At 53.7% G+C, this 22,042-nt stretch overlaps 6 protein-coding genes across 6 annotated transcripts; 4 read left to right on the forward strand and 2 right to left on the reverse strand.

The window, feature by feature from the left end:
* Window positions 1–792: 792 nt before the first annotated feature.
* On the forward strand, window positions 793–5,942 carry ANKRD2 (Ankyrin repeat domain-containing protein 2; the record flags this gene model as incomplete). The annotated part of the gene is made up of 7 exons (XM_066152380.1): window positions 793–1,003; window positions 1,071–1,719; window positions 1,772–2,113; window positions 2,165–2,234; window positions 2,547–3,759; window positions 3,997–5,277; window positions 5,329–5,942. 7 exons carry the CDS (start codon window positions 793–795, stop codon window positions 5,940–5,942), a joined length of 4,380 nt encoding a protein of 1,459 aa, XP_066008255.1.
* A 567-nt stretch (window positions 5,943–6,509) lies between these two features.
* CGGC5_v010562 (Beta-glucuronidase) lies at window positions 6,510–8,120 on the forward strand (the record flags this gene model as incomplete). The annotated part of the gene is made up of 1 exon (XM_032022832.1): window positions 6,510–8,120. The coding sequence occupies one exon, from the start codon at window positions 6,510–6,512 to the stop codon at window positions 8,118–8,120; it is 1,611 nt and encodes a 536-aa protein (XP_031880435.1).
* Window positions 8,121–12,635: 4,515 nt separating this feature from the next.
* imp-2 (Intramembrane protease 2) lies at window positions 12,636–14,451 on the reverse strand (the record flags this gene model as incomplete). The annotated part of the gene is made up of 2 exons (XM_032022831.1): window positions 12,636–13,455; window positions 13,508–14,451. 2 exons carry the CDS (start codon window positions 14,449–14,451, stop codon window positions 12,636–12,638), a joined length of 1,764 nt encoding a protein of 587 aa, XP_031880407.1.
* A 942-nt stretch (window positions 14,452–15,393) lies between these two features.
* On the forward strand, window positions 15,394–15,953 carry CYP1 (Peptidyl-prolyl cis-trans isomerase-like 1; the record flags this gene model as incomplete). Its single annotated transcript, XM_032022830.1, has 2 exons — window positions 15,394–15,426; window positions 15,495–15,953. 2 exons carry the CDS (start codon window positions 15,394–15,396, stop codon window positions 15,951–15,953), a joined length of 492 nt encoding a protein of 163 aa, XP_031880408.1.
* A 1,483-nt stretch (window positions 15,954–17,436) lies between these two features.
* CGGC5_v010565 (uncharacterized protein) lies at window positions 17,437–18,721 on the reverse strand (the record flags this gene model as incomplete). The annotated part of the gene is made up of 2 exons (XM_032022829.1): window positions 17,437–18,531; window positions 18,653–18,721. 2 exons carry the CDS (start codon window positions 18,719–18,721, stop codon window positions 17,437–17,439), a joined length of 1,164 nt encoding a protein of 387 aa, XP_031880433.1.
* Window positions 18,722–20,831: 2,110 nt separating this feature from the next.
* Window positions 20,832–21,911, forward strand: san (putative N-acetyltransferase san; the record flags this gene model as incomplete). Its single annotated transcript, XM_032022828.1, has 1 exon — window positions 20,832–21,911. One exon carries the CDS (start codon window positions 20,832–20,834, stop codon window positions 21,909–21,911), a length of 1,080 nt encoding a protein of 359 aa, XP_031880434.1.
* Window positions 21,912–22,042: the final 131 nt, after the last annotated feature.

The following is a 22,042-nucleotide window of genomic DNA, read 5'->3' on the forward strand; positions in this document are numbered from 1 at the left end:
TTGGCTCAAATACAGATGGAAGTCTGTATCCACTTCAGCTCAGAGAAGTCTCTCGACTTTCAATTGAGGTTTTGGCCTTGGCGCGAAAATGGAGTCAAATTGTCAGCACAGCCTTTCTTCAAACTCGAAGAGTCGACTCGAAATGAGATGTGTCGCTACGAGTTCTAAATGTCGCAATCCGTTTATGTTGCAGAAGCAATCAGCATGACACCCGCATGATCTAATAAGTAATCACTCGGCTCGCTGGACTGGACCAATGAAGGCCCTTCGGAAACACTGCGGCACGGAATGGGGCTGCGCCTGCCTGTTAGTAAGGCTCCGATGCGGCTTTCATGCACAGCAAGGCAGATTCTGAGGCGAGCACAGCCTGAATGGCTGAAAATTGTTGTCACTGCCAAGCTGAAAGTGTGTGGTGGTGTGTCAGCCTTAAATCAGGCTACCTGACACCGGTACGCCGCGGGCTTTCTGCATCCATGTGAACGCCTGCACTCAAGCTTGAATCTATCTGATACTCACAGTAATCCGTTGTAATTTTGTGGGCAAGGGTCAATCATCCTTTGGTCAATCGGCTCAAGGCATGTTCATTGGCCTTTCTCACTAGTGCCGGCGCCCTCCGGCGGCAACCTTCTTTGCTGACTAGGCCTGCTTACCTCGGGTCACCCAATCAGATTGCTCTTCAGAACAGTCATGGACCTTCTCCGTGTGCAGCTTCAACGCTGTCTCAGTGCTGCCTAAAATTATTAGTGCAACCTCATGAGAGAAATAGAATCAAACATAATTTCTCGCTAATACATGGGGCATTGTCGCGAGGTCATCAATCATGACGACGACGACGACAATAACAACGACGAAGACTACAACTACGACGACGACGACGGGGACGACAACAACGATAACAACGACAACGACGACAGCGACGACAGTGACAACGACGAAGACAAAGACAGCGGCGAGGGAGACGACCAGCTACTAATTAGAGGCCATGGACCATCGAACAAAATCGGTTGGCACAACGCTAAGCTGGAACACATTCTTATCGCGGACTTCGACATCCAGTTTAACCTGCGCAGTCTTTTCTGAACAACAGCGCCAAAATGCTCACGGTCTCGATGATGTTCTCCGAGTCGTTAGCGCTCTTAACCTACGACGATACCCGCAAGAGGAGCTCACTGAGGAGGAAGTACTAGGTGAAGGCGAGACCTACGTCGTGAAGAGATGTGCGGTCAAGGGAGGCGACTGTGTCGCCGTCAAGCAGCTTAAGATCAACGATGTATCTGATGACAAGCTATTCCGCCGTAGACTGGGCTCGGTCATTTTCGAGGCTCAGATTATGAGACATCCTCCACTGAGAGCTCACCCTAACCTCCCATCAGCACTCGGATATGGATGGAGCCTTCGCGGAGCATCAGTCATTCCCTACCTCGTCGTCGAATACGCACCTCTTGGGACACTAAGAGAGTACATCAAAACAGCCAAGCCTCGTCTTGCCGACGTAGAGATTCTGCTTGGCGACGTATCTTCGGCCTTGTCGGCGCTGCATACATGTGGCATAGTCCATGGCGATGTCAAGTTGGATAATGCACTGGTCTTCCCGTCCTGGGATCGCCCAACCAAGGCTCTTGCGAAGATAACAGACTTCGGTCACGCAATTATCTTGAATGACACGGCAGGCAGCCAGAGTGACGATGACGAGATCATTAAGTACGGGGGCACTCTTTTGTAAGTTGCACACGGTCATGGTTCGGTACCTAGCTTATAATAGTAATCACAGTTACAACGCTCCTGAGGTCAAGACGCAGGATCTTTTCCCAATAGAACGCAGAGACCTGTTGAAATGCGACATTTGGGCTTTTGGCCTTATGGTGTGGGAAGCCTGCTTGGGCGGCCAGGAGTACACAACTTGGCTCGCAAATCACGGGCATAAACATGTCGAAACGATAGATCGAAATCATATCGATCCATCGAAACTCCTTGACTACGCCAAGCAATGCATGCCCGCCAAACAACTGGGGACCGCCATGTTCATACGAATTGTTCTTCATAGGACTATCCAGGCAGATCCATCGAAGCGCGCTTCAAGTGTACGGGATCTGCCGCTCTACACCAGGTGGACGTGGGTCTTCTAGCCAACGACTTGGGTATTTCTGGCCGCTGATGTATCTAGGGCCGGGGATCTACGCGGCCTTGAAGCCGACTTAGCACTACACTTTGACGTCCCTACTCCAACATACGAGGTAAGCATTCCTGAGCTTTGGTATCTGGAAGGGTGCTTCTTCCTGAGTGGACTACCATCAGTTCTAATGTCCCATTTGTCTTGTGTTCCTTGCCATTGTCCCTTTTGCCTTTTCTGTCGTTCTTCGTCCCTGCCGTCGTTCTTGTCGTCTCTGTTATCCTCGTAGTCCCTATTGACCTTATCATCTCTGTTGTCGTCCGTCTCGTCCCTGCTCGCCAGGGCAGGGAGAGATATACGCTCACATAGAGCATGCAACCCATCCGAATGCGAATCTTGGCCATAAATATGAAGCACATATCTAACTCTTCTCAAGATGTTCCGTCTAGACACAGGCAAAGAGGTTCTCTGGGATCACCAACAGCAAATATTCAAGGGACTTCAACAGACTCACTCCAGCAACCAGGCGAAGGAGAAAGGTTCAATAAGCTGGCAAGTTGCGCTTTGCTACTACTTGGGGTTTGGAACAGAGCGAGACTTACAAGAGTCACACAAATTTGCGAAGACCGCTCGCTCTGAAGGCCACCCTATTGCCGCAGTCTTTGGTGATCTATTTGATTCCGAGACAGACGCGGTCATTGAGCCGAAAAACGAGTCGTATGTCACAAAACTCTCGGGATTGTTGCGAGCGCAAGGAGCTTTGGCGGAGGAAATGCCCGCCCTGGCCAAGGCATTTTTTGATGGGCATCCAGCAGCCGCCATGAATCTCCTGTCTGGGGGAACGTCGTTAGCCTCTTGCACTTCTGACGGATGTGGCCCATTTCATTGGCTGTTCATGATTCGGGACTCAGCCGCTCTTGAAGACATGACCGAAAGGCTTTCCGGAGAGCTGACACGGCGTCTTGTCAATGTTCCCGCAAGCATGATGCGCGAAGCCCATCTACAATGGCCTACTCAGCTTCTGGGAACTCCACTTGCATTCAGCATATCAAGCAACTGCCTTCCAGCGGTCAAGGCACTCCTCGCCTTAGGTGCAGACCCGTTCGTCCATGTCTACAACGAGTCTCAATACCCACCAGAAGACTTCTGTTCCCAATGGACAGCCTTCCACGTCGCAGCGAAGTATCATTGCAGCGATATATTGCACGAACTTATACAAAGTTCAGAGTCTCGGGACTGGGAGGGCCTCGGGCCACTCGGTTGCGTTCTTGGTCTCTCCACGCCCCTCGAGCGGCTTGCCATGCATGGTTCCAGTCGCGCGAGTAGGCTAGACGAGACAATCATGCTCATCAAAGACAAACAGTCTCTGAATATGCATGATTCAGATGGAAGGACAGCAATTATGGAGGCCATTGACTTGCAGGATGCGGATGTTGTTGCAGCTCTTCTGCGAGCTGAACCTGGACTTGCAAACACACCGCTTCGCCCGCCGCACGACCCTAATATTTTCACCTATCCCCTCCACTTTGCTTGTCAACTAGCGGCAAGACGGAACGTTGCTGACGCCCTCTTGATTCCCAAGCTCATCGAGTCGCAAACTGGAGATCTTCAGCCCTCCACGACGCCGTCTCGAGACCATCTGGGAAGAAGTGTGCTCCACCTCGCAGTCACTGGAGCCTCAGGTCTCACCACCAAATGGATCCTAGAGAGCCGTCCCGGGCTACTTCACGTAGAGGATAAAAGGGGTCGAGCGCCCCTCCATTATTGCGCGTCCTCGGTCAACTGCGATTTGCTTCTAGAAAAGGGGGTAAATATTGACCACACCGATAAAGAAGGGCTTTCGCCCCTCCACAGAGCTTGTCTCATGGGCGCTTGTGCAATTACAGAGGGTCTTCTAAAGAAATCGCCGATATTGGATCTAAGGAACAATGTGTACGGGACGCCGTTGCATTGTGCGGTTATTAGCGGATCTGCCGACGTTGTCAACGGGCTTCTCGACGCAGGCGCGCCGATCAACGCGACTGACTTGCGGGGCAATACAGCCGTCCATATCGCTGCCAAGTTGAACCGTTACAGTATTATGCGTAGCCTTCTGGCGAGGGGCGCAGATGTCACTTTGCTCAACTTGAATGGGCAAGATGCGAAGGCTGTTGCTCTTCGTGCAGCAAGTACTGGCAATATTGGCATTCTTAGCATTCTTCGAGACACCCAAGTAGCTAACAAAGGAGACGTTGATTTAGAATTTGGTCAGGAAGATACTGTCCTTCTTGATCCAGAGGGTCAAATTAGAGAGGCACTCGCTCCTGATTTTCTCTGGGATGAAACGTCACTTTCTCTCCAGCAGGCGTACGACACCCTCGACCTTCCGAATAATGCAAAACAGGAACAGGCAAGCGTAAGAGAGGAGACGTATGACGAACGGGTAGAGAGACTACAAAGCCTCGATCAAGCCATTGGAATGATCATCGGACACCATTTCTCTGGTATCCCTCATCATCATTGGGCTAAGAAAGCCGCCGTCAACATCGTTTCCATATTCTTCGACGAAATCCTTTGGCAACCTGGTACAATCAACCGAGGAATCGAGATTGTGGCGCGGGCAGCCTACGACTTGGCAACGGTGATGCACTTCTACTACGATGAATCATGGGGAATCCACCACCGCGTGGAGGCATGGGCAGGATACCTCGTCTCACAGAATGGAATCGGGGTACCGCTGCGGCTTGAGGCCATCAGAGTGTATCCCAAAGGTGTCCACCCTCGGCGAAAGACCTATGAGTCATCACAGTACGGCATGACTTCAATCACCAGCAAGGATGATCTCCTTTATGGCTTTGAAGCTAAAATACTCTCTGAGCAAGATCGCCTCGAAGCTGTCTGGAAGTACATGGAAGAAAACGACCCTTCATCATTACCCCTTGACGGAGATGGAAACCCTACTTTCAAAGACAAAGACGAAGATGGCAAGCCCGTCCGTCTTGCAGACGGAATGACTACTAGGCTTCTACGGCTACCTCCTGTCTTCGCGTTTATGGAACAGAAGTTTCCGGTTGCTAAGGTTGAGAAACCTGTTCCGCGCGTCTTCATACCAGAGAAAGAGATCGATGGTTTGGTACTCCTTGATCCTGGGAATCTTTTGCGGCAAGAAACAAACGACGAAGAGCTTGGTAATGAAAAGACAATCGCCGAGCAGACCGGGGCTGAGACAAGTATGATAGTCGACTCGGAGACCAAGGACGATAAAGATGATAGTGAGAAGGAAGATAAAGACGACGAGGACGAAAAGAACGAAAGCGACGATGAGAACTGTAGCGACAGTCAGGAAAGCGGAAGCGAGTCACACCTGACGATGCAAGATCAACCGGACTACAGACCCAAATATGAGCCATGCCAGCAAAGCTCGACTTGGTGTAGTCATCTGGAGCAGGCAATCGACTGTATGGTCACTCTTTTCGTCGATAGGAAACCGCGGGAAGTGTTTCCTGCGAGACAGAAGTCAGACATCCAGGCCATGGTGCGGTGGGAAATGAAGACATGGGAGATGGTTATGCCACAGTTTGGAGTCACTCGTTACACATCAACGCTCGAACAGTATTTTCCGCAGCTTTCAGGACAGTCATGGCGGGAAAGCGCGTCTCGTTCCTATCTGGCTTGGAAAGAGAGGTCAAGCCCTGTATTTCGGGATTCGGTCGGAGACGAGCACTGGAACTCTGCAGCAAAGGCGGCTCGGGATGAGTTCTACATCAACTTGTACGCGGCTTGTCACCGCAAGTTGAAGGAAACGTCGAATGAGGGCTTGGAAGCCGATTCAGACAGCAACGAGAACTTATAAGAGGGTTTCGAGACAGCCAAAACCTGGGAACCAACCCAGAAAGCACATGGCAGACACCGCGCCCAGAGTCAGCTGCAGCCTATGAAAGCCCACATTGTCTCTTAGTCTCGTATTTGTACAATCTTTACTAGCTAGCTCAATGTCAACATTCTCCTCGGAATCTCGGAGCCGAGATCCCCACATCAACGTCGTGCGCGATCTGGGGTCGGTGGGGTGAGCTTTCCCCGCTTCCCCGCGATGACCTCTGGCGCGCCAATCATGGCCTTCAATCATCTTGACTTGGCTTTGAAAAGGTGACATCCCTTGGCAAGTGGCTTGCCCATGATGCCATGCACCATGACAGGGTCACTTTCTGCACTCAGAAGGATCAGAAGACACTAGCGAGTCCATTCACGTTGACCCGGGCACCATGGCATCGTCATTTTCCGTCTTGTCGGTACAATCTTGTCCGTCCGTGGCAACATACAGCCATGATATAAGAGCGCTATGAGGTGACTCCATGCGCTTGAACAGTCTTTCCACGTCTAAGGTTTCTCTTCCGTCCTCGAAACACAGTAGCCTGTCATCATGGGTCTTCTCTGGAGTGCCACGGCCTTGCTCGCCGCTCGCGCAGCCCACGCTCTTCCGGCAAGCTCGACTTCGAGCGCTTCAACCCTGAACGTGCCGAGAACAGCTACAGGAGCTTCAATCCCTCACACCAACTCATTCGCCTCATTCTCGTTTGAGCCCGCCTTCTGGGTCGAGTTCTTTGGCAACTCCACGACCCCGAACAACCTCACCTTTGGGCTCCTCGAGCGTATCCACGAACATGGAGGACACCCCGTCATCCGTCCCGGCGGCATCACCATGGACAGCATGATCTTCGATCCGGAAGGCCCCGACTCAGTCCGGACTACCAGCCCCGAGGGCGGCGTGTGGCGGACGACGGTCGGTCCGAACTACTACAAGAGCTGGGACAACTTCCCCGAGGGCACGAAGTTCATCTCGACACTTAACTTCGGCAACGAGAGCTTGGACATTGCGAGGGACCTCGCGGTAGCTTCTACAAAGTACCAGGGCGATAAAATCTCGTACTTTGAGCTGGGCAACGAGCCGACGAACTACGCCTCCACGCGCTGGAACTATTCAACGCAAGCGTACGTCGACCAGTGGAAGGAGTACACCCACGCCATCGACGCCGCCGTCAACGAGACCGGCACCAACAACCTCACCAGCGAGCGCTGGTGGGCGTCCTCCGCGACCACCGACGACTCCGGCCTCGAGGTCCGGCCGATCGCCCTCATCCCAGCCGGCGTCGACTCGGAGCACCAGGTCGGCGTCTACTCGATCCACTCGTACCCCTTCTCGACCTGCGACCCGGCCCGCAACGTGCGCGCCACGATCGAGAACATCCTCAACCACACGGAGCTCGTGCGCTACTGCGACGAGGAGATCTACCCCTCCGCCCGCGCGGCGCTCGACGTCGGCAAGAGCTGGAACATTGGCGAGTTTAACTCCGTCTCGTGCTCCGGCAAGCCCAACGTCACCGACACCTTCGCGCAGGCCCTCTGGGTTGTTGACAGCGAACTCATCTACGCCACCCGCAACGCCTCCGCGACGCACCTCCACATGGGTGCCACGCTGGTCCTCCAGTCTAGCGACCAGAGCAACACGCCCGGCGAGAACGGCAGCCCCGGGTACAGCACGTACTCGATGCTCTACCCGCGCGACAGCCTCAAGCGTGGTCCGGCCCGAGCGCTGCCGTCGTTCCTTGCCCAGCTGTTCATGGCCGAGGCGTTCGCCGTCGAGGGAACCCAGGTTCGCGCTCTGGACGCGCCTTCAGGCGTTGACTCTGAGAGCTTCGCCGCGTATGCCTTCTACGTTGACGACGCCATCTCCAAGATTGCCCTCGTCAACTTGAAGCCTTACTACGCCAACTCTACCTCCGACTTCACTGTCAGCGTTGATCTGACTTCTCTTGCGGATGCTGCAAAGGGGGAGAGCATCTATGCGAAGCGCATGACGGCGCCCTATGTGAACACCGGCGACACCAACTTGGCAACATTCGGTGGCCAGTCATTCCCTCAAGGTCAGCCTGTAGGAGATATGATTATCGAGAAAGTCGACGGCACGGTGGATGTCAGGGGTAGCGAGGCGATCCTGGTGTTCTTCGACGAGAATGGAGTCTACGGACTGTAGAAGTATGGCCAGAAAACACCACTGTAGATCAAATTGAAGACTCTCATGATCAAAATATCCGAATCGTCAACAGATTTCCTTTAAATTCACCTTCGGGACGAATCCTGATGTCATCTAGTCGGCTCCTGGCTTCAATGGTGGCGTCGAACCGCAAGGGTCGCTAAAACAGAAACGATACTTTCCGATAATCAACCTCGCAAACCCTTCGCACCTTCCTGGTTTCCAACTGCTCACGGCGCCCTTCGCAGAGCGCAGACTTTCACTCCAAGGTCTAAGACCTACTGGATATCACCAAGCCTTTTTAGCCGGTTGTTGGTCCTTGAGTACAACTGCGCCATGGAGCAAATGCCGCATCAATCAACCATGCCGCCTGAGGAACGCTTTCCTGCTCCTCAATGGAGGTTAGCAAAAGCCACTGCGCGCTCTGTGTCTCGTTTCTGTCGCAGCGTCTTCGCAGAATGGCTCGTCTATGCCCTGCTATTCTATGCGACAACAGCTGTGGTCACCCTCGTCGTATTTCTTCCTATAGACTGCGTTATCGGTCTGTCTCGTGGAGACTTCAGTTGCGGTCACTTCGTCGACTTCCAGCATTCCGCCTTCCTTATTCCTTTCAACAACTTCATGTTTAGCGCCGTCCCTCTGTCAACCAGGGTTCTTCTTGTCGCACTATGGACGATTACAGCGCGGCCTGCTCTCGCTCTCGCCGGCTGCATCGTCCGAAAGCAACTGCCCGCCTATACGTATCCCTCTGAACAGTATCCTCCAACACGTTGGCTTTTCGAGATCTTTTGCTCGTTTGCCAACCGCCACCACAAACTTGTGCCTGATATAGAGCTCTATGCTCGGCAGATTCTACGCATGCTAGGCGCCCGAGTTCCATCAGGCTCACATCAGCTGGGGACAATAACACCAGGAGAGCATGACGAGCTTCGCACGTTCGCACGAATGCACTACGAGGTTATGACCCAGTTCTCTGAGAGAAGATCCAAAGAGCCCGAGCTTTCCTGTCTACCTTTTAAGTTGGTAGAAGAAGCACACTACGTATGTGCACTTGAAGTTCTCCGCCAAGAACCTGCCCCTTCGCCAGGATGCGGTGACAAGCGCACTTCATTCTTGTGCGGAACTGCACAATTTGCGTCACCCAAGGATACGGCAACCACCTGGACTTGTCTGGATTGGAGATATGTGCGCTCAGAGGCTAAGATGTTCTCAATTGTCTATGTTGCGATTATATTTTACTGGGCATTCAGGCTTTCAGGAGACTGCTGTGCATTTCTGTTGCCTCGTGCACTTGACGGGAATGGGGTATCTTCGGCTGAGGAATGGTACGGCAGGCACATAGCACCGACTGCGATGGATCGCAAAGGTCTCAGTCAAGCCTCTGCGTCAGGGAAGGAGGCGGGGGATTCCAAATAAACGGAGTGTGAATATTCCTAGTAGAACACAAGCTGTTTAAGAACCATTGTCGAGAAGAAGCAATGCATGGGGATAGCTGCTGAACAGGACTTTGGTCCATTTATCCTGGAACACTCAACCCGTACATTCAATCCCGGCAGTGAGTTTCTCTCTACTTCCTTCCCATCTTGTGAATTTCCCATACTTCTGTTCCCCAGCAGTAACCAAATTTTATCCAAAACTACACCGGCAATCAGTCGCTGTTCATGCTTCAGACAAGGTTTGCTTACACGTACTCAAAATGTATCCCAAGGTAGTCTTGTTGCAACTTCATCTTTCACTGTGTTCATCCGAGATCCGGGCCTTAAGATAATTCATTTGTTGGGCGGTGCCTCTGTAGATTGGAGATTGTCGCCTGGAGGCCGAAGTGTCGACCTTGGACAGTGTCGGGCTGAGGAGGGATGTGGTCTTTCATCGCCGTCAACAATTGTCGTTTATCATGTTTCCATGTGTATTGCACTTGTGGGTGTACAAATAGCAATGATTCGCTGTCTTTGAGCCAGGAGTTGGACCCATTTTGGTAGTGGTTCATCACCAGGGTGCGCCAAGGTCTGACACGCAGAGCAGAAGCAACGAGGTAGTTGTCCGTCATGATGCGTGAGAATTGCCGCAAGATCCAAGGTCAGGGAAGCTGAGCAGAACAGCGAGACCCAAAATGTTGTGGTAGCTGGGTGGTTGCGGCCGAGGCCGGGTCGCTGGGGTCAGTGGAGTGGTGAAGTCGTTGCCGGCGTTCCGGGAGTATCTGAAGACATAGCCACAAGAGGGCGGGTAGACTGCGTCGCCGCGGACGTTATATTGGGGTGAAGTAGGTGGTGAAGCTGTTGGGAGATATTCAGGAAAGTCAGCCGAACAATGAGATCCAAGACATTGTTGAAGCAGTGCATCCTGTTGTGGAAGAGATACTGGGAGAGCCAGTGCCATGCACCCATGATGTCTGCGAAGTGTGTTAGCACTTAACGAGCAAAGCAATCGCTCCACTCACGTCGATATTTCTTTTTCATCGCTGTCGTCACTATCGTCCTTGTCGTTCCTGACTGCTGACCAGCATGTTGTGGGATAGAGGAGGTCGAGAAAGCGCCGTGGCCGAGGAACTGAGCGAGACGGGAACGACACGAACCGCCGCCCATGATGTCTTTGACATGCGTTAGTACTTGGCGGACAAATGAGTTGCTTGACTTACGTCGATATTGGTTTTTTTTTTTTTTTTTGACCTCCTGTCCACCGAGTGACGACACCCCTCTCTGCTTTTGTCAAAACAAATCCGCGCAAAGTTGGATCACCGTCCACTCAGCAACGCTAGGCGATTGCTTCATCGATCAGACAGCTCGCGGCGAACCATCACCCTCCGGCACGCCGCCGGACCCAAGGATCCAACGGCGAAGTCCATCGGGTATATGACAGAACGCTTTGACAACCCGCCCTTCTTCGTACCCGCATATCGGCTCGTCTTGACTGTCCAGGTACAGCCTCATCAACAAGTTCCCCAGTTCCCACTTCATGGCAAAGACCGCGAAGGCCAAGGAAAGCTCCAGATGGAAAACGAGCCAGGAACTGAAGGAAGATTTGTCTCCGCTGACGCGACTGGCCAAGACAGAAACCCCCGTAATGGGTAAAGTCCATGCGGTACAAAAACAGAGGGACACACCCATACCGGTGGCCAGGCGAGGGATCTTTGAAAGTTGAGCCGTGGCGGTCTAGGATGTCGTGAAGAAGAAAACAAGGACAGGAAAAGTTTCCCACCGACCAGCAGGAGTTTTGTGCCCCTTGGTCTCCCATTTCTCTTGCCGCGGAAGTCATCACAGGGGACTTCTTTCCTCAATGGCAGGCGCACCTTCTTACCTGGGTCAACTTTGAACGTCGAGGGAAGGTGACCCAATGACTGCCAGTATAGTACCTTCCCGCTTCGTTGGCCGGTCTTTCCTAGTATTTTTGAGGCAGCTCTGCCAGATTCAGCAGCAGCCGGCGGACTGGCTTGAAAATCTGAGCCACGCTTCAATGTATGATGCTGAAAAGATGCCCGGGGGGTCTCTACTACACGAGGTACGCTCGGGTTACTAACTCTGGAACTGAATTCCATGTGCTCATGGAATGTAGATACGAATCCTAACGATATCGGCATTCTCGATTTGCTCCCTCCAAATGTTTATACTGGGTTCAATACGGATATAAGTCCCGCTGATATCGGCCTGGGATAATAAAACACAAACCTACACGATTTAGTCTTGCTTTCTGCCCGTGAGACCATGAAGCTCCCGTTCCTCCGCGGTCGAGAAATCGAACAGGTACGACGAAGTAGTGTCAGTTACCCAGTCTATCTAACATACGGCACCGCCCATTAAATGACGAGACGAAGAACAAAAGAATAAGAATTCAAGCTGAGATCGAAGCTGTCACAGTAATGTGGTGCTACAGCCCACAGAACAGACTGGGGTCATAGGTAGACGAAGATAAAGATCGCACTGATTCATGGCCCTGCCATTGTTTCTTTAGATTCGGCCCCGAATTTGTCGCCGCGCTCGTTCTCTGTGTTCTCTCCGTCTAATGTCTGCGCAGGTACGTTCCCTTTTTGTTCAATAGGCACATTTACAATTTCACATTGATTAAGGACGGTAGTAAGTTGCAGGCAGTACATGGAAACAACAACGACAATAAGAACAACGGCAATAAGCACAACGACAACAAGAACAACGACAACAACGACAACAACGACAACAACGACAACAACGACAACAACGACAACAACGACAACAACGACAACAACGACAACAACGACAACAACGACAACAACGACAACAACGACAACAACGACGACGACGACGGACGACGACGGACGACGACGGACGACGACGACGACGACAATAGCAACGATAGAAGCTATAATCGCCTCAATCAAAGAATTGATAGCGCAATAGATATCAGGGGCAGGCGACAAACTGTAGTACGCTTCATAATAAACGCTTTGCGCCTGCAATCAGATAGTTATGTTTATACCTCTAAACCCCGCCCTATCTATGCGATAAACTCCATGCAACATCTGGGGGTTTGAGCTCCCGTACCGAACTAATGACTCTTCACCTTTCTAAGGGGAGCAGTGACCGAGAACGAGACGATGCTATACTCCTTTCTCTCAGCATCCCTCTCAGCCTCCTGTTTGTCTGCCAACTTCTTCTCCTCCGCGGCCTTCTCCTCCTCAATCTTCCGCCTCGCTTCCTCCTCGGCCTTGCGCTTCTTCTCATCCTTCTCGTCATCCTTGATCTCCTTGAGAACGTTACCGTTGCCGTCGAGCTCAACGACAACGTCCCGAGTGTCCAGGCTTCCGTCCTCGGTGTACATCCACATCTCCTTGAGTTCGCCACGAACCAAGCCCGTGAGCCAGAGGGAGCCGAGGACACCGGGGACGAGGTACAAAAGGGCGGGTTGGCCGTGCTTGAAGATGGTCAACATGGCGAGTGTGAAGAGCATGCCGAGGGCGTAGCCGATCAAGGAAGCGTTGAAATAAGTCTTGTTGAATGTCGAACCGCGGACAGTGGGTGCGACCTCCTTGTCACCCTTGAAAAGGCCACTCCACGAAGAAGACCAGAACCAGTCGCCCCAGCAGCCAGTGATGTCGATCCAGGGAGCCTTCTCAGCAACATGCTGAGTCTCGTTGACGGTGACGACGTCGCCAGACTTGGTGTCCTGCTTGTGTGACTTCAAATCGGTCGGGACGTACTTGATCTGGCGCTGATAGTGCATCCACATATCAAAGCGCAGCGCCAGGCACATCACCATGCCGGGGACGACAATATCACCGAGGCCAAGAATGCTTGATCTAGAAGCGGACTGGAACTGGAGCTTGATGGGGACATCGAGCTTTGTGGCGACAGTAATCATGTAGGGCCTGTTGGCTGTCAGCAGATGTTCGACGCATATCAGTGCTTGAGGTAACTTACGTGTAGAATACCATGACAATGTCGTAGAAGAAGAGGCCCATCAACACCAAGCTGCCAGTGCCAAATGTCGTCGGCGACATGATCAGAGCCGTGCCGTAGCAGAAGCCGTAACCCATGATGTTGGAGAGAAAAGGGGATCCGGTCATGTAGTAAGCCGAGACCGTGCCAAAAGCCAGGAAGAAACCGAGAATATGCGTGACGGACAGGTGAAATTTCTCCCTAAACAAGCCATGCACTTTGGCCTTGACGGTCCATTCGTCAATCAGGAGATGGCGGACATCCCAGAGGAGGCGGTTAACCTTTGCTGTGATGGGAAAGATCTTGCGCAGAGCGGATGGCAGGGGGTTGCCGGTCGTCATAACCTCCGTCTCTTCGCCGTCATTGCCGTTTGTCTTGACGTATGTCTCCCGGTCATCGTCAACCCGGCACAATGCGCCCTTCTCTCGAACCCAATTCGGAAACACAAAGCCTGAGCCAACTCTCAAAGCATGCGCCATCAGAGTCGTGAGACTTGCCACACCCGCGACGGACATGTACACGCGCAGGATCTTGTTGAGGATAGCCGGATCCTGGAGCCACTGGATGAGGTAGTAGAGTCCGATCAACATGGCACCCGCCAAAAGAGGAAATACGATGGCATCAGAGGGCATCAATCCCTCCGTAATGGGCTCGTCCTCCTTGCGGTCAGCCTTCTCGCCCTTCTTCCGCTTCGGAGGAGCTGCGGACGGGGGGCGGCGGAGAGCACCGTGCGCGCCGACGTAGATGATGGCGAGGGCGGAGAAGATGAGTTTTCCCTCCATCGTCAGGAGGCTGGCGACTCTGGCGAGATCCCATTCCGGTGATGCGCCGGCTGTGTCGTTGCTGGCGCCGGTAATGTTGGTGAGGTTCTGGGAGATTTCGTCGAATGGCGGGGTCACCGGACTGGGGACCGCTGATGAAGCCATGGCGCCGGCCGGACGAATGGGCTCCTAGGGTACGATGACTCGGGGCGGTCGCAGACGAATATGAGAGACTTGGTAGTTGGAAGCTGCTGAGATGCTGTTGACGGCCTGAATAAGCACGCTCGTGATGTTTCGTGTACGTGATGAAGCTGATGGAGATCTGGATGTGGCAAGTGTAGTTGGTAGGAAGGTACGATGACGCCTGATTCTTCAGTCCGGATACTGGTTCCAAAGTCTCTCTTTTAAGCTTCTCTGAAGCTATCTTGTTCGTGAATGAAATTTGCTGCAGAAGATGTGAGAAGACACCTTGCAGCTCTGGGTGTTGCGCGCACAATAGAAGTTGTCTTGAACAGCGTGTTACTAATAATGCGAAAGTTGGAACCTTGCTAAAGGGCTCGAAGCGGGAAAGGATACGCCACACCGGTACCAAGACACCTTGCCGGACCCGGTCCTTCTGGAAAAAGAGAAAGCCGGACTTCCACAGAAAAAGATCCGTTTTGGAGGCTGCGAGGGATGGACGAGCGTTGCAACTTGCAGGAACAGAAGCAATGGAAGTCACTCGCCAAAGATGCGCTTAGCCTCACACTCAGACAGCTCGGCAGGCAGGCACATCCAGCAAATGATGCAGGATCTGGCCAGAAACCAGCCGCCGCAAGGTACCACGACAGGGACCCGGGGCCCATCTCCACAGCGGCCCAGATCCCGCTAACCTGACCTGCGCGACCAATCACGCACCGTAACTGCCTTATTTTTCTTCGACGGCAGGCGGGTGGCTGGCTCAAGCTCCCCACCATCATCCCAACTCAATCGCTGCTGCTTGCTTGCCGTTCACCGCGTCGCGGGTCGCTACATCGCAGCCTCGTCCAAAATATCGTCAACCCCTCCATCGCGAATTCCCAACTTCTAGCTCGCACAAACAAGTCGCGACAGCGCAAAGGAGCCAAAATGACGACCAACGTGTCCCTCGAAACCTCAATGGTACGTCCAGCTGTCCATCTCGGCGCATAAAGCAACCCGCAGAAGCTAACCAAAATCCCAAACGGCAGGGCACCATCATCCTCGAGCTCTACACCTCCCATGCCCCCAAGACCTGCACAAACTTCGCCACCCTCGCCAAGCGCGGCTACTACAACTCGACCATCATCCACCGCATCATCCCAAACTTCATGGTCCAGGCCGGCGACCCCACCGGCACCGGCCGCGGCGGCACCTCCATCTACGGCGAAAAGTTCGCCGACGAGATCCATCCGGGTCTCAAGCACACCGGCGCCGGCGTCCTCTCCATGGCCAACGCCGGCCCCGACACCAACGGCTCCCAGTTCTTCATCACCCTCGCCCCGACCCCCTGGCTCGACGGCAAGCACACCATCTTCGGCCGCGTCAAGAGCGGCCTGAGCGTCGTCAAGAGGATGGGCCTGGTCAAGACGGGCCCCGAGGACAGGCCGCTGCAGGAGGTCAAGATCGTGCGGGCGAGTGTCGTTGAGGAGGCTGAGCCGGAGGAGTGATGGGGGGAGATGTGCGTAGAGCGAGACAGATACTGAGATACCTTTGGAGAAACGGGCGTTTATGGCGTTGGCGGCTGCGAATCTAGACTGGTTCAGGCGCCTGAGGATATAAAAAAGCATCGTGACACACGTTAGGCAGCATAATATGGGTAGCATATAAAATTTCCTGCTGTTGTTGAATAAAAGGACCAAAAAAAGAGAAGGATACTAAAGACGACGACAAAATCAAGTCAAAATGACAAAACGAGCGACCCAACGCATTAGACTCAAGGGCAGACGGTAAATTCGAAGGATTGAAGTCCCACGCTGGGAAGGCCGAGTAGCCTCAGAAGGAAGTCGAACAACCGTTCGACCACCGACCTCAACGGCAGCGGCAAGGTATTGTGCAACTGATAAGCCTTCCTGCCGCCTTGCGCTGTGAGGCAGGACCGGCCCTCTTGGGCTGCTCCTTCCTCACTGTGTCAAAGAGCACTCGGCACCGTCACTTGGTTATCCACACGCAGCAGATATTGGGCAGCTCAATCTGATTTCACCATTCACCAAATGATTCATAAAAAAGGGGGATGAAGACGGCATCACACCTCAGTGTCTTCTCCAATGAAAGTCCTGAGCATATTTTGACCTATCTAGCAGAGTATTGCATCAATCCCGGGAAGCTGCGATGCAGAATGTTGTCGACTAGTCAGCGTGTTTCTTCGATCATTTGCAGACATTTCTAGAAGCGGCTGCTCCCTTTTTGAAACGAGTCATCACATCCATCAGTAGACTCAAGTTACGCATAATCAATGGGGAATCAATATCATTGAGTCAATGCCTATAAAATAACCGCAGTCTCTCTAACGCCGTCATCCGCCTTGCCAGGTGATGCAGAAGAATTGTATGGGATAAGCCACCCCCACTCCCACCCAACGAACTCCCAGTTCATGCAATGTTGTTGAGTGTGAAGGTGTGTGTGTATCAAGAGCGTCTGTTGTACTGCGGTGCCAATCTTTGTTTGAATACAAGATGATGTGTCGGTCTGGAACCCGACGGTTGATCAGTTTGCTGATCTGTTTTTGGCTCCGGTGTTTCCAATGTTCCGGGATGAGCGATGTCTTGTTTCTGGTTTGATACTGAACCAGGCCGGGCATGTTGAAGAGAATAAAGGGATAATGTAGATGTTAAATGGTTGTTACGAGCAGCGTCTCTTCTTGGACTGGTCGTTGATCTTGTCTGGGGGTCTCTTTTGACCCTTGGTAGCAGATTCATCGAACGTTCTCTTCGATATCTTATTGGTGTTCGAAATAGACGGTGACGAAAAAGGTCCAGGCGAAGGTGTCGGCGGCAGATGACGTTTACCGGAACCAGTTGGAGGATTGCTTCTTGGAACAGACTGAGGCTCAGGTTCCGATACGGCGGCAAAGTCAGAGCTTTGCTGGAAGCCTGAGCCGGAGCGGGAGCTAGGGGTTTTCAGCGCTCCACGGCCAGTTGTGCCGCCAAGCCTCTAGTTTGGCGGCGACGACAACGTGCCGGACGATTCGGACTCTGCATCTTCGGTTCTACCATTGCCATTCTTCGACAGCGGCGACGATAAGGGCGGCTTCGCGGCGCCAAGCTTCAACTTCTTAGCCGGGCTGATGCCTTTGCCCTCCTTAGACTCCTTCTTCTCCTTCTTAGGGGCGACCTCGACAGTGGAATTGTCGTCGTCGTCGCCCACTTTCGATTCGTGGCTCAGCAGTGAGTTGGTCTTGACCTTGTCTTTCTTGGGACCCTTAGTCTTGAGAATCACCTTCTTCGTCATGACCGTTGGCTTCATCTTCTTCTTCTTATGGCTGTTTTCCGATTCCTCCTCTTCCTCCGGTGCCGCCACTTCCTCACTGTCGCGCTTCTTTGGGCTCGAGGCTCGTGATGCAGGCGCTGGTGTCGCCTTCTGGCTCGATGGGGGTGTTCCGTCATTCTGGCTTGCGCCGTTACTGCCGTTTGAAATCTTGGCTGCCGCAGCGCGACTCGCGTTACGGCCGCTGTTACCGATACACGATCCCATGTGGTTGTTGAGTCTCGTGACGAGGATGCATCGCTTGCACTTGCTGCATGTGGCTGACGGGAACGAAAGCACATTGGCAGGGCGCCCTTCTCCGGGGGCGGGAGACTCGATGTTCGGGTCGGGCTTCATGTCCTTCTTCTTCTTGCCTCTTCCAGGGCCCGGCTGAACCCAGGTCTGCCCGTAGATGTCGTAGCCAGGCTTGTCGATGTAAGGGTGTTTCTTGCAGTAGATGACGCTCGGATCGGGCTTTCTCGCCCCCTTGCCGTCGGTCGGGTAGAGCAATCGAGGCAGGTGGCATCTCGGGCAGAGAATCTCGGTCGTCGTCTTCAAGGGATTGCCTTTGAGCATCACCTTACCGTCTTCGTATATCGCCGCATCGGTTTCGATCCGCACATCGGGTTTCGAGTCAGGCGTCGAGCTTTCTGATGCATCGGAAGCCAGCTTCTCGACACGGATCGCGGCCGTGGTGGCCCTCGCCATTTTCTCGTCGCGGTGCACCTTGAGCAGGAGGTCGTGAACGATATTGTACATTAAGTCGTCGAGCACCGAATGAGCCTTCGCGCCGAAATTGTCAGCATCATGTCATCCCACCGACGGCATGTCGCGGTGGTGTTAATTTGCGATCGAGATGGCTGGGTGCACCATCCGCCAAGTTCGAGGCAGGGCGAGCACTTACAAGATTCTCCATGCTGCCAGCATCGTCGGGAGCGACGATTACTCCAGCCTTGCCCGTATTGGAAGCCATCTCTCCAAGGGCCGGTCGGACGGCGCACAAAGGCTGAGGGGAGAAATTGGGGGTGGTGATGGCAGCCTCAGAGGGCGAAGCTTTGTGGTCGTGTGTGCAGGTTTGTGGAATCTGAATCGGGTTGACGGGTAACTAAAATAGGTGCCACACGGGCTGACGAGGGGGCAGCGGTAGCAGTGTGAGATGAGGTCAAGCTGGAAGAGTTGGCGGCCAAAAAAAAAGTTTCGGAACCTTGCTTGCTGAAGTAATAAGGGTGCAACGCCGCGGGTTTGCAAGGAGGTGGTATGTATCGGCGATAATTATTAGCAGCGGCAGGCGACCAGCGACTGACTTGACAATTGGGAAGCACGAGCCTCGTGTCGACAGCTCAGCTAATAAGGCGACTTTTGGTCGTTCGTCTCTGCGGACAAGGATCCTATTCCGAATCAGGCACTGGTACGGTTAGGGATCTGAAGTTGGTTGTCGCCGGTCCGGAGAAGTTGTTGAGTAGAGAGACTCGGGAAAAACGGAGCGGAGGGAAGATTTGAAGATGTGAAAATAGCAAAATGGAAGGTCAAGAAATGGGCAGTTTTTCCGGAGCAGAAATTGCCAAGCCAAGGGAACAGGACGGAGAAGAACAAGGCAGGCGGGATTGAAGGTACAAACGGGGAACTGCCCGAACGCAACTTCCCAGAACTGTCGACATTTGATTGATCTAAGCGGTCCACTGGGCAGCAGCTTTACAAGAGCTCAAACCGCTTCTTGTCCACCAACTGGTATTGCATGGTACCTTTAACTTGAGTTACAGGTACCTCAACTGCCTTCACCTAAAGTGCATTGCAAGCATCCATCATTGGCTTTCCGATGTGCTCTTTGATGCGGAAGGGCGATTTGACGGTTTAGCGGTTCAACCAGCGACTTACACCGCATCACTCTCGACTGCAACTGCCCGAACGAAGACACCAAGAGCGCCTTAGCTGCATCTCATCGTAAGATGGCCACCTCATCCGTTCAGAGTTGCATCGGGCCAGCTTCAACTCCAAGTCATGGGTTAGTTGAAGTGGCTGCAGAAACAACATGATACCCGCCCCGGGCCATCGGATTCGGTCTGCAAACTCAGGCCCATCAGCGTATGCATGTGCCTGAGTTAGCTCCCCTTTTAGGGACTTGACCCCAGGCCAACCTCGCGCCTCACGATAACACCCCGGGCGGCAGAAACCATAGAGCATCGGTTTCTCGGAGAATGTCTTGACCGCCCGTGCAGCACGTAATCCGCCGCATTGCAGCATCCATCACCAGCAGAAAGCCTCCCTGTCTGTCCAAAGTAAGGGGGCTCAACAACCAGCCTCACTTGTCAACGGCCTGGAGCTTGGGGCGCTGACTTGCTCCGGGAGTGGACACATATCTGTTGGCTCGCACTAAACCAAAACCCTTGTGTTAGCGACTACGAGCTGGACCATTCCATCTTTCTCCCCTGCCGGCCCAGTCCGCCCGAATCTGGGATCTCTGATGAACTGAAGAGTGTCGACCTCAGGCAAGCGCCATTCAGTCGGTCAGGTGGGGCCGGTTGCCGTCGGCTCCTTCCCTGCATCAGCGCATCTCATTCTGCGGCGCTTGACTCCTTCCCTCACTGGAAATTATTGGCTTTAGGAGGCACCTGTGGTTAGAGCACCTGTCTCTGAACCTTCCCGCCATCGTCACAAGGGTCACCACCACCACCCTCAGGTTCCCCGGCCTGTCCAACCAGCGCCCGCCCCTTCCCGCAAGGGCCTGGCCTGGGCTCCGTCACTGCGTCGCAACCATTCAGAATTCAGAGACATTCCAACTCCGTCCCGAAACTTCATCCTTTTTTTCCACACTCGCACCTCTCTTTTGGGACGCTGATCGTCGCCCTCGCCGGATACATCGACATCCTCTTCACTCCGCACCCAAATAATCACCACCTTTGGCCGCTCGCGTGTAAATAGTGCGAATCTGAATTTGAATTTACGTCAACCCCCATCATAGACACGTCTGGCTAGAAGCCACCAATCCCTTGCAACCTCAACGACCCTTGGACCCTGGATCTTTCTCGTTTCCGCCAAACATAAAATTACACCGACATACGAACTCCCCAAAATCGAAAGCCACCATGTCTCTCCCCCAGACGAAGCCAACCCAATCTTCCATAAAATCCTTCTTCCAACCCCGCCAACAACCGTCTTACGCACCTCCTCCGTCATCAACCAAGTTCACCCCGGCACCCGCAGCTCCTCCTCCAGCTGCAGCTGCCCCTCCCCCCGCAACGCAAACCCCCACCTCGACAGCAACGACACCATCACCACCACCTCTCGCGACAGCTTCGTCCGTCCACCCGTCCGCACAGATCCGACCCGTCACCCCGACAGACATCCAAGCTCTCCGCCGCATAAACTCCCTGTTGCTCCCCGTCGCCTACCCAGAGCAATTCTACGCCGGCGCCCTCCAAGGCCCCTTCTCCCGCGTAATAACCTGGTCCGACACTTCCTCCTCCTCCACGACCACCCAGGTAATCGGCGGCGTCGTCTCCCGAGTCGAACCCTCCCCCTTTCCGCCGACAACAATCTCCTCGGAGCCCGAACACGCCCTCTACATCCAGTCCCTGGCCCTCCTCTCCCCCTACCGCTCCCACGGCCTCGCGACCGCAACGCTCGATAACATCATCGCCGCCGCCTCCTCCGTGCCGGGCGTCAACCTCCGCCACGTGTACGCACACGTCTGGACAGACAACGACGAGGGCATAAAGTGGTACACCTCCCGCGGCTTCGAACAGGTCGGCGACGAACTCAGGGGCTACTACATCAAGCTCCGCCCAGATTCGGCTTACATCGTCCGCCGCTCCATCGGACCGCTGTCTCTGTCTTCCAGCAGTCACCGCCACAACCAAACCTCAGCAATGGCTGCCTCGATCTCCGCCGGTCCCATCGCCGCCGTCGCGAACCTCCCTCCGATGAACACGCGCGTGCCCACAGGCGCGAATGGCGATACGGACAGGCCCCTGATGATGCCGTCGGGCCAATCGTTCCAGAACCGACGCGCCGAGACGGAGTGGAACGATCTGCCGGCCGACATGGCGCCGCCCATGCTCGCGCCGCCGCGGAGCAACAGCGCCTCCGGTGCGAGCTCGCGAAGCAGCTCGGCGGCGAGGAAGAAGAAGGATCGCGCGTACCCGGCCGCTGCTTTCCAAAGTTAGAACTCGAGGGTTTGAAAAATGATTAATTAATGGGCTAAAGTTGATAAGAATTGATGAGATGGCGTTGGGACTGGATCAAATCATTTAGCAGGATCACTCCAGACACTTTGTGCTAAGCATCACTATAGACC

The sequence above is a fragment of the Colletotrichum fructicola genome (genome assembly GCF_000319635.2).
Source record: "Colletotrichum fructicola Nara gc5 chromosome Unknown KSG_Nara_v1_contig06, whole genome shotgun sequence".
NCBI classification, from domain to species: Eukaryota; Fungi; Ascomycota; class Sordariomycetes; order Glomerellales; family Glomerellaceae; genus Colletotrichum; species Colletotrichum fructicola.